This window comes from Macrosteles quadrilineatus, unplaced genomic scaffold, assembly GCF_028750875.1.
Source record: "Macrosteles quadrilineatus isolate MER2022 unplaced genomic scaffold, UCM_ALF_1.0 Scaffold_4__1_contigs__length_99947679, whole genome shotgun sequence".
In the NCBI taxonomy this organism is placed as follows: Eukaryota; Metazoa; Arthropoda; class Insecta; order Hemiptera; family Cicadellidae; genus Macrosteles; species Macrosteles quadrilineatus.
This window is the reverse complement of record NW_026542597.1, coordinates 90,937,238-90,955,918: the sequence shown is the minus strand read 5'-3', so window position 1 is coordinate 90,955,918 and position 18,681 is coordinate 90,937,238. Positions and strand designations below refer to the sequence as shown.

At 35.1% G+C, this 18,681-nt stretch overlaps 2 protein-coding genes across 2 annotated transcripts in view; both read left to right on the top strand.

Annotated features, from left to right (window-relative positions):
* Positions 1 to 647: 647 nt before the first annotated feature.
* On the top strand, positions 648 to 10,114 carry LOC128993138 (serine protease inhibitor dipetalogastin-like). Its single transcript, XM_054416895.1, has 9 exons — positions 648 to 668; positions 1,898 to 2,104; positions 3,025 to 3,171; positions 3,577 to 3,729; positions 5,088 to 5,201; positions 5,248 to 5,418; positions 5,636 to 5,806; positions 7,635 to 7,793; positions 9,861 to 10,114. The coding sequence occupies exons 1-9, from the start codon at positions 653 to 655 to the stop codon at positions 9,947 to 9,949; spliced, it is 1,227 nt and encodes a 408-aa protein (XP_054272870.1). The 5' UTR covers positions 648 to 652; the 3' UTR covers positions 9,950 to 10,114.
* A 2,328-nt stretch (positions 10,115 to 12,442) lies between these two features.
* The window catches only part of LOC128993136 (uncharacterized), a 44,485-nt gene continuing 38,246 nt past the window's right edge, over positions 12,443 to 18,681 (top strand). Inside the window, exon 1 of the mRNA XM_054416894.1 lies at positions 12,443 to 12,555. The gene's annotated coding sequence lies outside the window, so the exon portion shown is untranslated. The remainder of the gene's footprint in view (positions 12,556 to 18,681) is intronic.

Below are 18,681 nucleotides of genomic sequence, written 5' to 3'. Positions count from 1 at the left end.
TTAAAAGAATTTATAAATAAAATACATTTTCCTACAAAATTTGATTCACTTAAAAAGTCTTCCTTATATATCATTTCCAAGAAAAAAACGTGTTCATACTGGTTATTGTTGACAATTCGGGAATAATAAATATTTTATCCAAAGTTTTTAGAAGATAATAAAAAAATACAGTTCAAACGAGCTGTTATTTTTTAAACACAGTAAATAAGAATCGAGATCAGCGGGGAAAACTGAAAGGCAGAAAGATAGAAATATTATTTTGACCCTAAAAAAATAAATCGCATTAAAATTTTACTCTAAAGTAATGTTTTTTAACACATCATCAAACATCAAAACCTGGACCTACGCAACATCTTAACTATGAATGGTTACGGATCATTCAAAAATCAATGAAACCAATGTTTATAAAACACACCAAAATCCTATTCATCTCTTCATATTAGCATCAAACATTGAAGCTCGTTTAGAAACATCTCTGTAGCCAAGTTCTCGGTAGAGTGGGCGAGAAGTATTGCTGATGCCTGAAGTTGTTTGTTGATTGTTTTGTGTTGTGGTGGGTAATGAACTAGGAACCTTGGATCGATGGATACTCTATATATTTACCACCTTGTCTTCATAAACTCAGTTCGATAGTGTGTGACATAGGGGCAAGATGTGGGTTGTGTTAGGTAAGTTGGCTCTTGTGTTTTGAATTGTTGCTTTCGAGTATCAAATAATTTTATTTAATTGTTTTTACATGTAGTGTTATTTGATTTTTTTGGGGCGTATGTTGTAATAAACTTTTAAAGTGATACAGCCAAATATCAATAATCGTTTAAGGAAAAAACTATAGACTTATGGCACCTAAAAATGAAACTTAGATTTCGATATTTATAGTAACATGCCGATTTCAGAGGGTCTTAGATGCTTCAAATGTTTACATTATTAAATTAATTAAATGAATCAGCTGATTGATGCAACTAACAGCTGTTTGTTTATTTACTTAAAAGCGTTTTTACTGATGCTTTAATGTTGAGGTAATTTTTGAGCTATTTAGTAAGAGGGTCATATTCGGTTACAGAATCGTAATAACAGTATTTTAGATATTGTCTTATAACTTTCCTTTTAATTCATATAATAAGCTACAAGTAAAGAGTCTTGACAAAAATTGGAGGATTAGAAAAGACATTTTGTTAAATAAAACATCAATATCAAATTATTGATTTTATCGTTTAGGATTGTTGTAGTAATCATTTAAATAATAACGAGAATGCACTAATATTTATCAAGGGCTATGGAGATTAAATCAAAATTAATTTCAACTTTCTAACCAACTTTTGAAATTTGGAAGAGGTGAGGTTTAAATTTAAATTTAAGTCCAAGAATGTGGCGCTATTATTATCTGTAAAGACATATATTTTTATTTAATGTTTTAACACGTTATACCACACTGGACGTTATGTCACATATGGGACTTGTGACAGTATATGTTAGAGTGCTTTAAGAATTCCTTAGTAGAAATATTTACAATTGTACATACTTATAAGCCTTCGTCTATCTGTTATTGGACTCGTGAAGCCAACTTTTAAACCCAGGTTTTATCTCTGCATTAATTGTGTAGAGTCCATCAGTTTACTCTGAGGTTTACGAACAATTGAGCTCGTAAAGCAGATTTTTTAAACCTCGGTGAAAATACCGGTATTAGCTCGTGAACCGCCTGCGCATAGTATATTTGGGCATTATTTTTTCTGCTGATACAAAACTGTATGTAACTATGTAACATTTCTAAGTAATAAAGAAATATTTTACTTTGAACTCAATGTAATCAAGGTAATGTGTATTGGTTAAAATGTCATTTAAAGTTAAACAACTATGTGATTAAAAAGTAATTTAATCTACTACTTCTACTATTTTCCAGGATTGACGCTGGCGTTAGCAGCAGCAGAGGACACTTGTTCCTCAGACGAGAAAACACATAAGCTGGAGTTGGACGCGTTTTACCATGATTGTTCGATGTTCAACGATCATAAGCTGTTCAACGGTCCGGTGTGTGGCAGTGATGGCACTACGTATGCTAACTGCGTACACTTGGCCTGCATGAACCATTGGAGAGCCGCGTGCGATAGTGAGTACCAGTTGACCGACATGACTAGTTGATCGAAGTGACAGTTGAGCGACGTGACAGTTGTTTGCAGTACCACTTGTCCGAACGAGAGTGGTCTTAGATTACCAGTTGATGGAAGTGAGAGTTTTTCGACTTGTCCAAATAAAAGCTTTCACATATATTAGTTTGGTGTAGATAACCAATACGACGAGTTGATCGAAGTAGCAGTTGCTTGAAGTACCACTTGCCCGAACAAGAGTCAAATAGCAAACATTTATGTGATTGTTCATTTATTGGAAATAGTGATATTTTTAGCATTATTTGTAGCTATACCGGGTGTTACCCCTTTAGATTATAATTAAAAATATAAATTGAATGATGAAGCTTTAAGAGTACGTCCTCAGCGTATTGACAAATTAGACACTTTACTAGCTTTTTTGCCATGTTAAAAGTGTTAATATCTCAAATGTAAGCTTATGTTAAAATATGCCTTATTTTAAAGATATTTGTAAGATTCACGAATTGCCACAACAAATTATATTCTCACAGTTTATGATGACATTTTTGGTACAGGGGATCTTTAATAGTCTCATATTAGTTTGGAAATTCATAAAAATGCGGTTCTCTCTCTAGACTTTAAAGGTTAAAATGAACAATTTTCTCTAGACATTTTAAGCTTCGTTAGCTTTAAAACACTTTCTCATTCAATATTTTCAACTCACTATTCCAACCCTATACTATTACTATAAATACCTTGGCCGTCTGTGTACCAAAACTGATGACTTTGTTTGGACCTGCACACAACCTAGGGATTTATTGTAACATAATTATCAAAGTGCAGGTCAGAGACTATAGAAATGTTTACCCTCTTACTGAATCTGATCACTTAATCTTATTCCCATATGTTCAACTAACTCCACCACCCCTTTGCCATGTTCCAGAGGTGAAGATAGTCAGTAAGGGTGTTTGCCCTGACTGTGAGGTCCCCTTCAAGTGGGCTCCTGTGTGGGATCCTGTCTGCGGCACTGACAACGTCACCTACGCCAACACAGAAGCTCTGGCTCTGCACAACGATCGTGCTGGCAAAGGTGAGGAACTCTACATCTTCATAACCTTAGGCATTGATGGAATTTTGATTTGATACTTCCGTAATAGTTTGCATTTGAGATTAGTAGCCTCCTCTCTTAACAAGGCTTTGGTGAGACAGCCCCGGCCTTCTGAAACAGCTGTTGTGCTAATTCATAATGAACTCTTCCACAATGTTTATATTTTACACGTTAAGTTAGCTTACTAATGTCTCGACTGCCTTGTATATAAGATGAGGCTAAAATACCTCCATTCAATTGATCTTTTAACTTTTTCCAGAAGAAATACCACAACTCACAACATATGTCTAGTTCTGCATAAAATTATTTTTGTGTGATTATTATTTCAATTCACAGTTATTAAAAAACAGTTTACTTGCAAGTACTGATGACTCTGTCTTCTTGTAGCTATCAAGGTTTACCACGACGGGGAATGCATCGACCCCACCGTAGGCTGTTTCGGCATAGACTACGCCCCCTGGGAGAACGCCGTCTGTGGCACGAATGGAAGGACGTACCAGAGTGTGCAGGCCATCGCGGACCTGCGCAAAATGGGGCAATGTAAGTTGTAGCCTGTATAATATAACCTGTCCTCTGACCCTGTGTCTACCTGAAGACTGGCCAATGGATTAAGGCCCGGAAAAGTCCCAGGTAAACGAAGGATCAAGAGACAGGTTCCATCATACAGACTATACCATCTAGAATTTCTAAAGGCGATATGTCAATGTGAGCAAAGAACAAAAATAAAATGGTCGTCAACCTACTTACTGTTAACATGTTGGTTTGCCTCAAGAATCTCAAACCAAGAGTTATTGCTATCGGAACTCTTGTTATTTTGTGTCTTTTGGTTATGCCAGACCTTCTGCCAACCCTGTCTGTGGGGATGATAGAGTGACTTGTGCAGGTGTGGACGTCCTCCACGATGGAGGGTGTACCGTGGACGAGGTGATGGAGAGGGTGAAAGGCAGAATGGAGCTGTGTAACCTATCCAGGACCTTCCATCGATATAAACAACTCATGGATCGCTGGCTCAGTGTTGGCCGCGCGGTCGAGCTTCCCCCACCATCGACTGGCAGAAGCCGACGCAGCCCATACATTCACCATTATAAAACACACTTTGTATTTGCTGCTCTGTTGAAATTTATAGGGATAAAATATTGCTAACGCTTGTCAAACTCTTTTTACTAGTTAAACCTTTTATTTTGTTTCTTGCAGAAAATAGCCCATCTGAATTTTTTAAAACTACAAATTCACTAAACCCGTTTTGTAGATGTTTTTAGACGACTGATATTGCTAGTTCCAAATTGTACATGGTAAAATAATAAGTTATTACAAAAGAGAAATAGAAAGTACAATATTTGTAATTGAAATTCTATTTTATTATACGAAAAAATAGTACATAAACATTTTGAATAATTTTGCTAAGTTTTTGCCGCAGTGGTAACGTTATGTTTGACGTAAACGCGATATTTTTTTCTTTCAATGTTTAATGACAATGTATCTTACAAAATAGGTCATAAAAAAGTATGCTTATCACGTTAATGTCAAGCATAGATTTGCGGTAAAAACTGGACAAATGTAGTAGGGTTTTTAAGAGTTCAAATGTGTTATTTTCTGCAAGAAAAGAAGAAGACATAAAGTTTAGAATAGTAAAACGTGTTTGGCATGCATTAGCAATATTTTACATCTATATATTTAAACAGAGCAGCAACTTAAAAAGGTGCGTTTTACAATGGTGAGTGTATGGGATGCGTCGGCTACTGCCAGTAGATGGTGGGGGGAGCTAGACCGAAAACAGCGCCCGCAGTGCTACTGAGAGCGCAATCCAGTAGTTTTTACATCGTTGGGACCTTCTACGAGGCCAACCCTGTCTGTGGGGATGATAGAGTGACCACTATCTCTACACATTCCTTGTGTAGGTGTGGACGTCCTCCACGACGGAGGGTGTACCGTTGACGAGGTGAAGGAGAGGGTGAAAGGCAGAATGGAGATGTGCAACCTAGCCAGGACCTTCTACGAGGCCAATCCTGTCTGTGGGGATGATAGATTGACCACTGTCTTAACGTATTCCTTGTGCAGGTGTGGACGTCCTCCACGATGGAGGGTGTACAGTGGACGAGGTGATGGAGAGGGTGAAAGGCAGAATGGAGCTGTGCAACCTAGCCAGGACCTTCTACGAGGTCAACCCTGTCTGTGGAGAAGATGGAGTAACCCATGGCAACCCGTACATCATGCGATGCTTCAAACCTAGTTAGTATGATTTTATTCTGGATAGAAGTCGTATTTGAGTAAACAACTTTAACGCGTCACAATTGGTACCTCTCTGATTAATAAAACACTTGTATTGCAAAATAAAATCATGTACTCCTTCCTGAAGCCCACAAAAATTAAAAATAAATAACTTTGCTCATCCTGAAGGGTGAAAATAAAAGTAGTAAGAAAACAACTAACAAGCATTTTCCCTTAGATGTTGATGCCAGCTACATGGGAGAGTGTGACTCCCCGTTGCACCGCGCCTGTCAGGCCGCTGTGGACATCGACAAAGGTCTTGTGAAGTGTCCTGGAGAAGTATGTGGCAGTGATGGTCTGACTTACAAATCAGGATACCACCTGGACTGCGCTACAAACAACGACAAGTGTAAGTACTTCTTCTGGACTACTGATTTGCTTATATGCTCGAGCTTTTACTGTACCTGCTCACTCAATGTTCTGCTTGATAAGTTTCACGCAGGTGACCGAAGTCCTGGAAAAAATTTAAAGTCAAAGAAGGCTACAAATTTCTTGAGAAAAAATCACTCTACGTAGAGAACCGTTGTCTTTAGTAAAGCTTAAATTTGAAAAATTGGACGTGGTTGAGATCTGCCCCATAATCGTAGTTTGACATTTACAAAATGGTGTAATAGTGTTATAACTGTTTTAAACCTAAGAGATTTCGTTAATCAATGGATATTTTGGATATTAGCAAATATTGGCCACATTATAAGTTCAAAAGCTTGTCTTAAAATCTTAAATCTGTATTTAAATGGTCCATCGGTGATTTGAATACAGTACTTACATATTTCTATAATATATTATCCACGTAATTTTAGTACTATCACGGGTTTATCAACCCACATTCTTGACTTAACTATTTCCTCCTTCTTTCTATTAATTCTTTCCTCCTGCCATCCTGACTCCCTCGATTCACTCACAAGATTCTACTTACCTCGTCACTCTTCCTATCCTCCAGCACATTCACACAACTATTGACCCCCTATAGTCTTTTTGTTGTACCCTGTCTACTGACCATATACCAGACTCTGGCCTGGGCCCTCACTGAGAAATACCCAAGTGGATAGGTCAGGAGACAGGTTCCATCTCACAGAGGATACCGCTCTACCTATCTTATCCTCCGGCACCTAAACACAATCTTTGACCCCCTATAGTCTATGTGTTGTACCCTGTCTACTGACCGTATACCAGGGTCTAGCCTGGGCCCTCACTACGAAATACCCAGGTAGATAGGACAGGAGACAGGTTCTATCTCACAGAGTATACCGCTCTACCTATCTTATCCTCCGGCACCTAAACACAATCTTTGACCCCCTATAGTCTATGTGTTGTAACCTGTCTACTAACCGTATACCAGCGTCTGGACTGGGCCTTCACAGCGATATACCCAGGTAGATAGGCCAGGGGACAGGTTCCATCTCACAGAGTATACCGCTCTACCTATCTTATCCTCCGGCACCTAAACACAATCTTTGACCCCCTATAGTCTATGTGTTGTAACCTGTCTACTAACCGTATACCAGCGTCTGGACTGGGCCTTCACAGCGATATACCCAGGTAGATAGGCCAGGGGACAGGTTCCATCTCACAGAGTATACCGCTCTACCTATCTTATCCTCCGGCACCTAAACACAATCTTTGACCCCCTATAGTCTATGTGTTGTAACCTGTCTACTAACCGTATACCAGCGTCTGGACTGGGCCTTCACAGCGATATACCCAGGTAGATAGGCCAGGGGACAGGTTCCATCTCACAGAGTATACCGCTCTACCTATCTTATCCTCCGGCACCTAAACACAATCTTTGACAACCTATAGTCTGTGTGTTGTACCCTGTCTACTTACCGTATACCAGGGTCTGGACTGGGCCTTCATTGGGAAATGCCCAGGTAGATAGGTCAGGAAACGGGTTCCATCTCATAGAGTATACCGCTCTACCTATCTTATCCTCCGGCACCTAAACACAATCTTTGTCAACCTATAGTCTATGTGATGTACCATGTCTACTGACCGTATACCAGCGTCTGGACTGGGCCTTCATTGGGAAATGCCCAGGTAGATGGAGAATCAGGAGACAGGATCCATAATACAGAGTATACTACTCCACATGTTCTATTCTTGTTGCACCCTTAACACATTCTTCTTCACACTTTTCATTCCTCACACCAACCACTTATCACTCTCTCCTCCGCCAGATCTCTTCATCCTCCACGAGGGCGCGTGTACCCCCGAGGACAACCCTTGTACCAACATGCCTGAGGTGACAGACAAAGCGAACCCGATCTGTTCCTCTGATGGAGTAACCTACGTCAACAGCTGGGCGCTCTGGTGCATGCAGAGGAAGGAGGATCCATGTAAGTACACACACTTTTACCTTAATATAACGATTGTATATTTTCTGTCACTGAACGACTAAGTCGTTTGTTAATGGGTTTGATTTGGTTTAGTTCCAATCATTGGACTTGATTTTATCCAACGTCAAAACGTAATTAATATACATGATCAACTCAATGAGGCCACCATTATGGTATTAGAAACCGAATTAGAGAAAACTTTTTAAAGGGGATATTCATTTATTTTTAGTGGCAGTTACAAAATATGAAATTAGTTTTTCGCATTTTGATACTTATGTTCACAGTTTTTGAATGTTTATCTAACCCACCATGTTAAACTTCCCTATCCCAAGCGTGATGTATACAACTTCCTTACTTCTCGAGTGGTGTAAAGTTGAAAAAAACTCGCTCGGTGATGTAATGAAACCCATTTAAATACCATTAAGTGGATAACTTAAAAAATATACCTCTATGGAGCCAACGACGTTCAACGCTAGAAATCAGCTGTGTCTGTGTGTTTGAATTTTATTGTTATGCTTTGAAGAATTTTCCTAACCTAGCTTTTGTTTGTAAATGAATGTTACTGTTAGAAGATGAGTGAAATTGATAATGAAGCATATTGCTCGTAACCTCCTGAATATTGTCGGGTCAGGTAAAATCTTGTACGTTACACGTTACGCAAGAGCGTGTTTACATCACTTCGGTGAATTATGCAACTCGCCTTCGCTCGTTGCACAACATTCACCTGCGTGATGTAAAAACGCTCTTACTACACTTGTAATGTAAATAGCTATTGTCTCACTATATTGAAGAAAGAGGAAAGACACTTTGTTAAAACACCATCACTAGCTTAAGACTCAGAGGACAGTTAACACATATCCAAACAGGTTCGTTTATTGAAAAGGATGAGATATCCACTAGTAGTATCTAAAATCGGTAATACATTAAAAAAAACCTCTCCTAGTTTATCTACAGGTAAACATCTTTCGCACAAAGTAAAATTCTAAAAGTCAAGTTACATCACCAATTTAATATACTCATATTCCTTCAAATTGAAGGCAAATTTACCGAAACAATCGTAATTCTGGGAATTCCCACATAGTTATAATGAGGTGCCACCGCTTCCGTCACTGCTGACTCAATACCTGCTAATTTCGCAGATTACAACAATTTAGAAGGCAGTGACGTCACCGGAGTAGAGCTTATCGTTTCTAATTGCTAGTTTCTGTTATCACTGCCGTGGTTCACAGCTGTACGAAGGCGAAACACAAACCTCGAAAAAATGTGTGAAGGTAAAACCTGGTGTCAAGTAGTGATAAAGTACAACTTTGACAACTGATGTACTAGTAAAAAGCAATATTGTCAATTAAGCTTTAATATTTATCGTTCTATTAGATTGTAAATTAAAAATATTTTGTATGTGTGTGTTTCGTGTTAGGACTAAACCAACCTTAAATTCGTCCTCAAATCAGCTGATCCATAAAGACGACAGATCTAAGGGAATATGTTTAATCTATGATAAAAATTTAACTTCGTGATAAATCACTTCAGCATATTGGCAATGATACTAGATATTTGACAACATATTCGCCAATTTTCAGTAAAAGTTGTGGTGTAAAACCATTGAATATACACCATTGACTTTGGATGAAAGTCAAGCAGACTTATTTTATTGTAAAAGCTGGAGCATGTTTGATTTTTCTTAAAATGTCGGTATGGTTAGAGGGCACTGGTGGCAATCGATAGTACTTTATTTATAGTTTGAGAGAAAATTTTACAAGTTTGAAAAATTATGTTTTCCTACGTGGAGTCATTTTCTAAAGATCAGAGCACAAAAAAACAAACAAAATTTTAAAATAGTATTGAAAATATACACTGAATTTGTCATGTAAGAATATTAGTAGGCTATATTTTTATTGGCTTCTAAAACAAAATTTCCTCTTATACATTTTATACTTTCACAAACCTAACATAAATGGTAACTTTAGTTACCTTCTCTTAAAACTAATATTCTTTCCCACCATTTTACCTTTTCACAATACTTGGTTGTATTGAGCTTAATTGACTAATATTATTAATCTTTTCCAGATTTAAAATTCTTCCACGATGGGCAGTGTCTAAGGCGATGCATTGAATGTGGACTGCCCAACTGTCGAGGGTGCTGTAAGGCCAAATGAACTTGACACGAACAGTAGACTTTAAACTGTTGTGCCAACAGAACACGGACCAACCAGTGTCAAGGTCATAGGAAGGTCACATGAGGAAGAGTCATTGTTGTAAATACTGTACAAAGACCTAGGTATATTTTTATATGAACTTTTTATAAAAAACATTTGTTCAAAGTCGGCATATTTTATAAACCCCTTTTAAACACTTTTAGTAGTCTAAATTTTTGTAAATGCACCATATAACTTGGTAAAATAAAAGTTGAGGAATTTTTCAATAAGGTGGAATTGGGTGTAAAAAATGTGATACAAAAGGAAAATTCGAAGATAAACTATACATTAAATATCTCCAGACTTTACAAAGCGCAAAAATTAGGCATTTTCTACAAGAGATTTCTATTATATCATATTCACAGTTATAAATAATTACATGCAATCCAGATTCAATTAGAGGTATTTGAACTCTTCAAACAACAAACTTGATTGAAATAACCAGATTCAATCTGAAACCAGTTTGCAAAATTACGACTCATCCTGTACAGTTATACAGGAATAATGTCAGTAGGTGGCGGATTCGCCAGTCATCTGCAAACGTCTTCAATCAGTTGTGAAGACCTCTGGAGATATTGTTGTGTGTAGTTTGTCTGGGATTGACTATAAATTGTCTGTAACTGTCTATAGTTAGTTGTCAATGATTGCTCGTAGTTGTCTGTGGTCTTAATAGTTGTGTGTTATTGTCTATAGTTTCTGTGATAGTTCATAGTGGTTTGTATCTGTTTGTATTTGTTTTCTCTAAGTTAAATTACATCAATTATTGCGTATGGTTTTCTGTGGTTCCTTATTCTGTCTGTGATTGTCTGCAGTTGTCTATAGTTGTTTCTTGTTATTTGCTATTTATATAATCATCTGTTATTGTATAGATGCCTCTTATTGTTAATGGTTGTCTAAATTGTCTACAGACGTGTGATTGTCTGTTTTCGTCTATAACTGTCTATACAAGTTGTATATGGTAGTCCAAACCCATTGCTATCTTCGATTGTCTTTTTGTCTCTCTGATTCTCTATCATTTAAGTGGGTCTATATTTGTCTGTGACTATCCATATTCGTCTCTGATTGTCTAAAGTCGTGTCTGGTTGTCTACAGTTGTCTTCATCGTCTGCAGTATTCCACACACTGCAGTTGACAGTTAGCTACTAAGTGTCAAATACAGGAAGTTCCACATCACTATTCATCATTTAGCTCTCTTCACCCCAGTACATAACCTCTCGAGCTATAGGCAACACGTATTCCGTGATTAATTGCGAGTTTCTATTTACAGTGAGAAAGAAGAGACAACAAACTGGTTTTAACTTTTTAAGTTTTGTGGCAAAGTGTTTAAAACGCTTGTGTTCGAGTATTAGTAAAGCAAGAATTACAGCGATGCAATATTCAATTACACGTTGAAGGTATGTAAACATTTTTTGCTATTTTCTGTGTATGCTATGGGTTTATGATTGTGTTAAAGTTTAGTGTATTGGGTTGGGAAGTGGGTTGGTATAGGGGTAGAGTGTGGGACTTCGGTACTAGAGGTCTCAGGTTCAAACCCTGCCAATCACCAATGGATTTTAAATAAGTGATAGTACCACAACCCCCTCTAGTATTATAGTATTTTGGAAAACAATTTCACTGGATTTTTACTTGTTGAACATAAAACACAATATACCACCTCATTACTCGACGATAAAGACAGCGGGTGCTCAGCATAGTACTGTTCAAATAATTATTTGATACAAAAACTAGTCTATTATTTGTGCTGGACTTTATAACTAATAATAAAATCTGCCTAGGATTACACTAATGATTTCACAATACTTGTTTGCACTGATTTCATTCCCAGCTATGCTTTGTTATCTGTATTGTACGTATTGTATTACATTTCGTTCGACCCTTAGCCTAAAAGTAGTAAGGAAAAGCAATAGTTTGTAATTTAATTATACAACTCTATGTACCAAACATAAATCAATTTATAAAATTATAAGCTATAATAACAAATTTAAACTAAACTATACCTTATTATATCACCATCCCAAATTGTAATGTTTTGTAATTGTATAATTTCCACAAAGCATCGTAATCAAATACGAATAATCATAAAAAATAATTTAAAATATTTAAAACTTTCCCTACCAAACAAATACTAAACTGACTTTATTAATTTACTACCTTTATTTTATTTCTTCACATTACTTGGAAGAATAGATTAAGCAACAACCACACCTAATAAATTAACAAATAGATTAGATTACTATTTCTAAACGACAATGAATCAGCTGTTCAAACTCCCGCCAATACTGGGCTTCTGCGCGCTATTACAACCGTCGAACCGTCCACTTGCACAGCTGTTTCAGCCAAACAGCTGGTGTCCATACGTTTGTTTTGTTCGTTTGCGTGCGCAGTCCCGGTCTTAACTTGTTTCTGTTGATAATATTAACAAGTCTGTAGTAACAGTTTAATGAGTGTTGATAGTGTGGTGTAGTGTTTTGCTTATCTGTAGCTTTGACCTGAAAACTGAGAAATATTTCCAGAAGTGTTTATTGATTCTTCACACCACGTGTGGTGCGGACCTGCGCAGAAGGAATGTAGGTTAAGTAGCATATTTATAATTTTTAATAGTTTTTTTTATTTTATACAGTTTTTGGTAAGTTTAGGTAATTATTTTACGCTTCCAAGACTTGTTATTGATTATGTTTTTACGGTATTTAGGTATAAATAGCTCTAACTGAAATAGCTTGTAAATAACGTACATAAGTTGCTACTAACCTAAAAAATATGTTATACAAACCCCTTAAAAAACCATTAACTTGAACTAGGCCTATTCAAAGTTAAGATAACGGTGTCAAGATTTTCAAACTTTAGAATGAATATAAAATGTCTAAAATCTTATAACGACACTGGCTGTAATTATATTTTAGTGTTTGAATCTTACACTGCAACACTGTTCTATATATAGACAATTCATACATATAATATATGTATACAACCTTTAAAAATAATATAGTACGTTTTTTATTCTGAGTGTATTTTATCAACTATAACAAAATTGTAAAAAAGGTTAGTAGTTTTTGTGGTTTTTAAGTAGGCTACGTTTGTTTTAAAATTTGTTAATTATTTTGTTACATTATCCTTAAAAGAACAACAATAAAAAATATCAACGTATGCTTATAAACGAATCGTTGAGAAGGGTTTAATAGTTATCAATTTTCTTAAATTTAAACTAATTGCGACTATTTAACTAAATATATCAATTCATTTGTTAACTATTAATCTGTGGTAAGACATAAATTGTAAAATCTACCTGAAAAAAATATAAATAAAGTTAATCGACTTCAACTTATTCAAACCAAACAAAGCGGGAACACATATAAACACTTTTAAAATGAGAAAACCAAATATATTCCTCTTTCTTTGTAAGTTGTGTGGATTAACGTCCGCACGAGTGAGTACTACGACTACCCGCAGTACTATCCTGATAATTAGACCAATTCGTATACCAAGGCAGAAATGTTGTTCGGATTCCACTATAAACTGTAGGTTCCTTAGTTGCCATTAGCTGTATGGGCTATTAATTAACAGCTGTTTCTAAGGATATGTCGGCCTTAGGCACTAACAAGACTACAAGATCGCGCCACTCATCCTACACTCATCTCCATTCATACTTGGCTTAAAATACCTACTTTGTATGGTGACAATTTTTTTGAAAAGTATTAAAAAAGTATTAAGTATTAAGAATAAAATAATATCAACCACTTCTGATTTACAGTAACATAAGTAAATAATACCAAATAAGTAAAATCAACTCCTCCTACGTATATACAGAACGAAATCAGCATCCATAAATTCAGAAAATCAGTAGGCAAAAATTATGTCTCGGTACAGAAATGGCCCAAATGACGTATGACGTATTTCATTGTCGGTTTCTGAGTTGAGATTCCCAGGACAGTAGAGTTTGTTTTCCATTGTTGTTTTCCTTCAGGACTCGAGTACAATGGGAACAATAGACGCAACAATGCTATTGTACTCGACTCCCCTAGAGGCTTGAGGTCCCTGGCGTGGATAGTAGGTTATTCTTGATTGCGAAAATACCGAACAAATACTCAAGTTCTCAATCATTTGTGGTAAAGTTTGTGAATTGCAAAGAAATTAGTTTGTGGTATACGTAAGCTACAACACTCTTAGTTATGTATTTATTTTTAGTAATTTTCACATATAAATTATTAACTTAGGTCTCATGGTAAGACCTAGACACCGGGGCCATTTTTCTTTTTCGTTTTGAGGTTACCAGAGACCAAAAACACCAACAGTTCAAATTCATAAATAAATCGAATCGACAAGGTAAATATTATTGCACAACTTTTTATATTGCACAATATTATTGAACGTGTATGGACTATATTGAATGTGAAAATCAGATTATGCAATATATTGAGTGAATACAAAGGGTTAGAAAATTATTGCACAATCTTTAAAATATTTAACGTGTATAATATTGCAAAATATTATTGAACGTGTATGGACTATACTGAATGTGAAAATCAGATTATGCAATATATTGAGTGAATACAAAGGGTTTGAAAATTATTGCACAATCTTTAAAATATTCAACGTGTATAATATTGCAAAATATTTTAAACATGTATGGACTATAATTATTGAATGTGAAAATCGGATTGTGCAATATATTGAGTGAATACAAAGGGTTTGAAAATTATTGCACAATGTTTAAAATATTAAACGTGTATAATATTGCAAAATATTTTTGAACATGTATGGAATATAATTATTGAATGTGAAAATCGGATTGTGCAATTATATTGCGTGAATACAAAAGTTTTGAAAATTATTGCACACTCTTCAGAATATTAAATATATTGCGTATGATTGGTATTATTGTGCAATATCCTGTTAGTATGGCCTTTATCTACTCGAGGTAGGTCGTTATGCAATAAATTGTGTTCAACTATGTGGATTGTTTAGTATCAAAAGATTCTGCGTATAATCCAAATTTTTTAAACTCATTCGATTCACCTATCCGAAACTCAATCAACAGTCTTTCATGAGTAAGGCCACTCCTTTTTTTTTCAACCACTCCTTCGTCCTTCATCCATATCTTCTTCTTCCTCTTCTTCAGCTTCGTCAGCTATCGGCTACCACACAAGCTGCAGCATCCAAATCCCACATGATAACCAAAGTAAAACTTTTTACTGTCCTGAAACTAAACCAATATTGGCGACTTAAACTTAACCACAAATTTATTGAACTGTGTAAGGTTACTCTTTAATAAGATTGCGCAATATATTACAGGTACAATTAATATTGACTGTGTGTGGAGTTTGGGAAGGTGGTTTTACGGGTAAAAAATGTTTGTCTCATTTTCCCACTTAAAACATATAATTTTACAATTTCCACCTAAATCATTATGTTTTATGTATATATTGGAAATCCTATAGCGTAATTTAAATTTGCATAATTTCTTTACTACGAGAACATTAATTTTTTAACTAAATATTAAATTAATTTAACGCTATCTTAAAACACCTGTTATGACGCATTGTACTCGTAAATATCGAATCCAGTTTTCTGTAAATAAAATAGATGGTCCTTTGTCTATAAAAGTGATAATTTCCTACTAAAAGCAATACATTTCATATAGTACGGCTATTACACGCTCATAACAGGAAGTCTGTGGCCATCGCTATCTGTCTTGTGGCATTGACGGATGCAGTAATGGCGGGAGTTACATTCTGGTCACGTGACGCTTTTCCCGCGCCCGCGGTAACGACCCACGTGACACGCCAGCTGATCTGCCACTTCAGGAAACGGACATAGAGTAAATATTTCTGGGGTGGATAAATGGGATACACAGAGTAAGCATGTGTTTGTAAACTTTTATTGTTGAGACTTGGAGAGAAAAAATAGCTAAATATCTCTAATCTAGTGTTACGATTAGCCCTTAGGAGCCCCTATGGTCTAAATTGATCGCCATTCATAAAGCCTAAGGTTTCATATTTACCTACTTTATTTGTTCTGAAAATTAGCTTTTCTTCCGTCATTATTATAAACTAGAGGTCTTCCAGTGATAAAAAAATCGACCAAAAATATGTAATGTACAGAATTCTCTATTGCCACCCCACGCTGTAAATAAAACATGTGAATGGAATTTCTTCCATGTGTTTTGATTTTCTGTTTATATCTCGTTGTGATTTCGACACCAGCATGATAATCCATAAAACCCAGGTTAAATTTATAAAAAAATCCATTTTGTGCCAATTTTTTTAGCCTATTTTAATTTATAAAGGAATTCCGCATATCTACAGGAAATTACCTTTCCAACAGTATGCGTAGATTTTCCCTGTGATGCACACGAGCTGAGAAAAAAGGTTTTAAAGAAACATGCTATTAATAAATAGATTGAAAAAATATTCCCAAATTGAACATGTTGTTTCCTAAACAAACTTAAAACTTTTCTCGTTGTCATCAGTTGGTTGCATTTCCAAAATTTTGTAATAAATCCACAGATAAAAATAACAAAATGTTAACAGGATTAATCGTCTTAGCCAGAACAATCAATGGATACCTGGAGAAAAAACGTTAGAACAAGTGATGATCTAACAAATTTATGCTTCTAAAATTAAACATATTTCAAGTTCGTTCAAAAACTCTTAACATTTGGCCATTGTTTCACATACTTTTGATTTTGCTGTAGGACCGTATGCCTGGATGTATCAGTACTTAACACCGAGTAAATATGTATATAACTAAGTTATATACATAATCTATGTTAAAATACATTATGTATTTTTAAGACAACCTCCAGCTAGCTGGATGTTCGAGTCGTACATTCTATTGCCTCTCAACCTCTGACCTACAAGCGTTTCAGTGTGAAGGTCTCCAATTAGAATGTAAGTCACCAATTCCCCATGGCCAATGCAAATCGTAGTGTGCACATTAAAATGTAGCCTTGCCGTGTTCATCGTAAAATAAGTTGTGGAAGCTAGATTTTGCTTTTAAGTAATCAATTCCATTGTATCAAAATTGTCTTGAAAACGCAAAAAATTGACTAATCGAGATGAAATTTCACTAAATACAGTATAGAGAACCTCAATAACACGTCTTTAATGGGGGGCTATCAAATATGGCTTGTTATCAAGGTTGACTTGTTATTGAGGATCGCATTTGATTAGGGGTAAAATAAATACCTAATATGAAAATCACATTTGTTATCAAGGGTGTCTTTTTATCGAGGTTTCACTGCAAGTTCTCAATCAGCATTGTGCGTTGTGTTAATTTTACGGAAATTAAATAAAAATACTTGCTATAACACTTGAAATATATATTTATAACTTAGTTAAGAAAAAAATATATTTTTTTTACTTTCCGCTAAAATTTCATCTAAAGATCGCTATAGTTGCGAGCATTGTACGTCTTTTTGTATTGACCTGAATTTGCCCTGCTGGTCTGTGGTGGTTTGGGAAATTTTGATTTGTCCTCGTAGAATAACACATAAATATTGTATTTACAATGTTTAAGTTTTTTAAATGCTATGTATTTTTACACTTTTGAACAATATTAAAAAAATATTCATATTATGTTCATAAAAAAAAAAAAATAAAGCTAGATCGATCGTTTGTAAATTTAGGTTTGATTATTTCTTAAAGATCCCACAGTGTATAGAAACTATGTAATGTTCAATCATCAGTGTCAATACCGTAACTGGTTTCGTAAAAAAAACTTAAGGACTAAAAATGTTGTCAAACTTTGTCTATATCCCATAACAAAACAAAGATAACGCTTAGTATTGTTTACTATTGTATTAAGTCCTGTCACATTGAATTATGTAAGTTTATAGTAGTTTAAAATAAAAAAATAACAATCATCAATAAAATTACTGTTTAATTAAAACTTACGATACCGTTTTACATCAACGGTAATTTTAGTAGCGTCTGCACGAGAAACGTGGGTTTGATAAGGGAAGCAAACAAGGTTTAACGTTTTCTGTTTTATGACCTAACAAACTCTGGGTTTGTATCACATTATTCACAACGACCCAGTCTGGTTGATTTAATCACCACAATGACGCCTGCAGAGAAAGTTACACATTTCTTCAACTGTAAGTAAATTAGGAAATTACTACAAATAATACAAATTTTCACACGTAATATTTAATATAACTGTCTAAAATCACTGTCAATAAAGAGAAAGCTTGAAAATTAGCCTACTTTGTAAACATTCATAAAGTAAACATCGGTTCATAAACATTTCTTAGTAACGAGGTAAAAAAATATACCTAGTTAAGATCATTCCAGTTTCATTGTTATAACATATTTTTGGATTTTTTAAAATAAAACATGAAAGATATTAAAAGATGTTCGAAAGATAGAGTGAGCAATTTCTGCTATAATAGACAAAATGCCAGTTATAAATAAAATAAAAACTTTTTGTTTATCTCGACTCTATACAATAATAATAATTTTAACAAACATATGAAGGATATTTTTAACAACATTTTTAACACCATTTTCAATAACATATTACTCTAATAGAGAAAATAACTTAAACATAATGTTTCCGATAAATCTATCAATGCTACCTGCTAAAGATGCTACATACAATCATATATATTTTGGGTACTAAATATAAAAAATATTGTAGTTAATGTTTTGTTTAGCTGCTAGGAATTAGGTTTTGCTTATAAAAATACCTACTTT